The sequence below is a fragment of the Labrus mixtus genome, chromosome 10, assembly GCF_963584025.1.
Source record: "Labrus mixtus chromosome 10, fLabMix1.1, whole genome shotgun sequence".
Lineage (NCBI taxonomy): Eukaryota > Metazoa > Chordata > Actinopteri > Labriformes > Labridae > Labrus > Labrus mixtus.
In genome coordinates, this window is record NC_083621.1 from 505,272 (window position 1) to 510,271 (window position 5,000).

Here is a 5,000-nt window from a genome sequence, read left to right on the forward strand (position 1 = left end):
AATGGGTCCCAGCACTGAACCTTGGGGCACCCCTTTAGTAATGTCCAGAAAGGAAGAGGTAGTTCCAGCCACCTGAACACATTGTGTTCTGTTGGATAGATAATTGGCAAACCAGGCAGCTGCATGTTTAGATAAGCCAGTGTGATGTAAGGCTTGAATCAGCAGGTTGTGGTCTACTGTGTCAAATGCTTTTGAAAGATCAATAAAAAGAGCAACACAATATTTTTTGCTGTCCAGAGCTTCAATTAAATCATTTAGGACCTTCAGCCCAGCTTTAACAGTGCTGTGCTGTTTTCTAAAGCCAGATTGGAGAGGAGATAAAATATTATTCGATTCTAAACATTCCTTTAGTTGGTCACTGATGATCCTCTCAAACAATTTAGCTAAAATGCACAATTTAGAAATTGGTCTATAGTTATTTATATTTGTGGGTTCACCCCCTTTTAACAGGGGGAGAACAAAGGCCGACTTCCAGATTTTAGGAATTTTGTTGCTGGTAAGACTCAGGTTAAAAATATGTGAGAGAGAGACAGCAATAAAATCAGCAGCAAACTTTAAGAAAAATGTTTAAATTTGATCAGGTCCTGCTGCTTTACTTGTGTCCAGCTTCTTTAGTGCATTGTTTACCTCAGTGACAGATACAGACGTAAACTCTGTGGGTCCACTCACAGCCTGCGGAGTCAAGGGTGTGTTAAAACTAGCCAGCCCAGCAGTTGTCAGTTCAGGGTTTAGTGACTCAAACAAGGATCCAGCAGAAATAAAATGATCATTAAAACAATTTAGTATGTCTGTCTTATCAGACGGTGTACCAGATTGAGTAATTAAAGAACTTGGTAAGTCATTAGTTGTCACATGAATTGCGCTCTGTACGACTATCGAGTAGCGTGCAGGTGGGTAGCGGGATTACTAATGCCCCCTGGTGGTCACAGGTGGTACTGAAAGAGATCTGCATCGTCTAACGTGGAGAATAACGGCGTGCAGCAGAGGTCAAATGTTCCCGCTCTTACGACTCATGAACGTCACGTTAATGACTCGAGATGTTTCCCTCGTCTCGCTGTTCGTATCGGAGGCGTCTCGGGTCACAGCGACCTGGCAGCTGCAGTCAGAGCGTCTCCGCTCGCCTCCCGCCGTGGCCTGGTATGACCTTTTGTGTCTCACCGCTCTGATAATAAAGATGTCTCCTTCTGAGACCCTCCTCACAGGCGTGGCGATCTGGTTAGTGCTGCATGGCGGTGGATTAAAGACGGATTGGCCGTGGCGGTCAGGGGCAGAGGAGGTCAGGAGGGCTGGGGGGCGTGCAGCAGAGAGAAGCACGGGGAAGAAAGAGAGTGTGCTGTCATTGTTTGACGCCGTTTGTTTAGGTGAGGGAGATGTTTGTTCTGGCAGCGAGGCTGTCAGGTCGAGTTTAAAGCAGTGTTCTGATTGGCTGAGGAAAGTTACGATCAAACAGCTTCAACATTTAAACCTGAAGTCAAATTCTGATTTAAAACAACAACCTGTAACTCCTCCCCCTCCAGTCGTCTCAGAGTCGATCTAATAGAACAATAACCTCCAACAGAGCGCCACGCTCGCCTGTTTTCAGAACTATGTAACTTTGTCATCGGGTCGAGGTCATCTGGTGAGAAGTGAGTGAGAGAGAGACAGAGAGAGAGAGACAGAGAGAGAGGGAGAGAGAGTGAGCGAGCGAGAGAGAGAGGGAGAGAGAGTGAGCGAGAGAGAGGGAGAGGGAGTGAGAGAGAGAGAGAGTGAGGGAGAGCGAGAGAGAGTGAGTGAGCGAGAGAGAGAGAGCGAGCGAGAGAGTGAGTGAGTGAGCGAGCGAGCGAGAGAGAGATCGAGAGAGCAAGCAAGAGAGACAGAGTGAGCGAGGGAGAGAGAGTGAGCAAGCGAGAGACTGAGAGAGAGAGCGAGAGAGAGAGAGAGAGAGCGAGAGAGAGAGAGAGCGAGCGAGAGAGAGAGAGAGAGAGAGAATGAGAGAGAGAGCGCCCCCTGCTGGTGACAGAAATCTGCTGGTTTAATACAAAGAAACTGAAATGTAATGATTTCTGATTGGTGAATAAATCAGCTCATATCAGAGATTAGATACTCACTGGAGACGCTGATATCGGCTGGATGATAAATCGGTCAGTTCTGATAAAAGCCCAAAAGTCTAAAATAAAATAAGATGGATGAAGAGTGTAAGCAGCGCCCTTTGTCCCAGCAGTGATTAGCTTGTATTTATATATTTAACTTGATGACTGAGGGCTCCGGCTGTTCAGGGCGGATTCTACAGTCCATCAACAGTTTCCAGTAAAGTGTCTCAAAACCAAATGAACGGCGTTTTGTTTGGGCCACATTTTCCGAGCTCCATAAACGATGACTCGGCGGCTCGGCAGGTTGTTTGTGCTGGCTCGTCTCTTTGAGATGTTTTCCTTTGCAGCTGGCCCGAGGCGAGGCGAGAAAATCCAGCAGGAATTTAGCCCCTGGAAGCTTTTTGCTCGCACGGCTCAGATACTGTCTTTGTGAATTAAAGCAGTTTGTGTTGAGGTGAGAGGAGGGAGAGGCTGGAGGCGGGGCTTCAGATGTGTGGCCTTTTAATTACACGTCCCGACACAAAGCGTGCGCCGAGGTTTAACGACCTTTCACCTTTTACCTCTCAGCACCTTCCTCTCCCTTAAACTCAGTAGAGAGTGAGGGAGGAGGGAGAGAGAGAGAGAGAGGGAGAGAGAGAAAGAGCGAGCAGGGAGAGAGAGAGAGCGAGGGAGGAGGGAGAGCGAGCAAAGAGAGAGAGAGCGAGCAGGCAGGGAGAGCGAGCAGGGAAAGCAAGCAGGCGGTCATTATGGCGGGGGATTTGAGGGTCTTTGAGGGGGGCGGGGTCTGAGCCCGTCAGTGGGAGGCTCGTTGGAATCAACATGTGATTGTAACAGTTGTGATAACTTCATCTACATTCGAGACACGGGGGGCGGTAATCCTGAGGGGGGGGGGGGGTGGGGGGGGTCGCTGAGGGACTTTGTTTAAAGGTGAGGAGGTCGTTCTATGGAGCGGTGTCTTATAGTGTGGAAGAAGACGTTTGTCCTCCTGGTGTTTTCTCTGCTGGCTGAATATTTGCCCGCCAACAAATGTTGACGTTCAGGACGCCGTGTTTCATGTTTCACTCACAGGTCTGCTCATCGTCTGCCAAGAACCAACCATTAAAAAGTCCCGTTTACTCTGCCATGTTTGACCAGCTCTCAGATTTACACCAACGCCGGGGTCGGCGAGGGGGGGGGAGCAGGTTTTTGGCAGAATAGATTTCACGGGTGTTTCATGCTACATCGCCCTTCAGTGTTTGGTTTGGCTCCAACATCGAATAATGTACATTTATAACACACACACACACACACACACACACACACACACACACAACACACACACACACACACACACACACACACACACACACACACACAACACACACACACACACACACACACACACACACACACACACACACACACACACACACACACACACAACACACACACACACACACACACACACACACACACAGCCCCTCGCTCCTCTGTAACACACACACTGAGGATATACAACGTGTCTGTCAGCGGGGGGGCCATTCAGCCAGGAGGCCTCGACAAAACCGCCACTTAGCCCGCTGCTGGGCTGGCACAAAGGGCCGGGGTCAGAGGTCACCTGGAAAGCTGGAGCTCCCCACACCCTTTTCTCATGCTTTTTTTTCACTCCTTCTACCCACCTCCCCCTCCCCCCCCTCTTCTTGGAATCTCCTGCCTCCTCCTTCACCCCCCCCCCCTCCCCCCCCTCCCCCCCCTCCTGTGTTTTGCAGGTCTTCTGGGCCCATTGTCTGAACGGTCTCTTCCACTCCGTCATCCTCTTCTGGTTCCCCCTGAAAGCCTTCCAGCATGGTGAGTAGCTCCCAGAGTTCTCTCTAAGTCATGACTTACAGACGTGCACACTGACGGGCGTCAACAGCTCGGACTCTGCAGGTTCTGTGTGCTCTCTGATTGGCTCTCAGAGAGAATAGGGATGTGTGAGCTGGCCGGAGCAGAGGACCACACAAGCTCTCCAAACAAAGGCAGCGCGCCCCTTCACTGTGACTGACAGGCTGTCAGCAGAGCCTCACTGCACACCAGGAAGAGAGCTCCTTCTTCACGCTGCGGCGCCCGCCCAACGCTCTCCACCCGGGCCGCTCAGAGCCATGTGTCTCGTTCTCTTTGATTAATGAAGAACTTTAACCTTTAATCCGTTAGATTCCAGTGAGATGGAGGAATAATGAAGCTTTTTGTTTTTTGTCTTTCCTGTTCTTTATATTTCATCAGTTAATTATCCAGATGTGAAGTCGCTCTGCTCCGCTCTGAAAGATGGATTTATATCCAGAGACTCAACATTCCAGCCTCTCTCACGTCTCGCTCCACTGTCTGAAACACACACACGCCATCAGTAGCCTTCAGCACTGTTATTTTTTTATTTGATTTTATTTGATAATAATAATAAATACTTTCATTAATCTCCAGGAAATTCAGTTTTTACACTCTGTTTAATGAACATGCTACACAAACATTACACACACATGCACAAACAGGATCGTATGGGTGTGCATTGATGGGGGGGTCTTGAGGGGGGGCACCTCTCCAGCTACCAGACTTGGTCCGTGCCGGGACATGAACCGGCGACCCTCCGATTCCCAACCCAAGTCCCTACAGACTGAGCTACTGCCGCCACATTAGTTTAACCACAGGTCGGTCCCATTGAGATTAAACATCTTCTGTCTTTGGTTCCCTTCTCAGATACGGTTTTTGGAAATGGAAGAACTCCAGACTATCTCCTCTTAGGCAACATGGTTTACACAGTAAGTCATGGAGTCAAACTTCTTCTTCTTCTGCAACATGTTGAACTAAACAGAAACCAGACGTTTGATCCATCAGCTTCCTCAATCTGAATGTCTCTGTGTGTGTGTCTCCACAGTTTGTGGTCATCACAGTCTGTCTCAAAGCCGGTCTGGAGACCTC

At 49.2% G+C, this 5,000-nt stretch overlaps 1 protein-coding gene across 1 annotated transcript in view; it reads left to right on the forward strand.

Moving 5' to 3' along the window:
- The window catches only part of atp8a1 (ATPase phospholipid transporting 8A1), a 130,594-nt gene that overhangs the window by 95,683 nt on the left and 29,911 nt on the right, over positions 1 to 5,000 (forward strand). The window contains exons 29-31 of the mRNA XM_061049113.1: positions 3,818 to 3,896; positions 4,779 to 4,840; positions 4,957 to 5,000. The exon at positions 4,957 to 5,000 is cut by the window's right edge and continues 13 nt beyond it. Of these exons, the coding sequence (XP_060905096.1) occupies positions 3,818 to 3,896; positions 4,779 to 4,840; positions 4,957 to 5,000 (185 nt within the window). The remainder of the gene's footprint in view (positions 1 to 3,817; positions 3,897 to 4,778; positions 4,841 to 4,956) is intronic.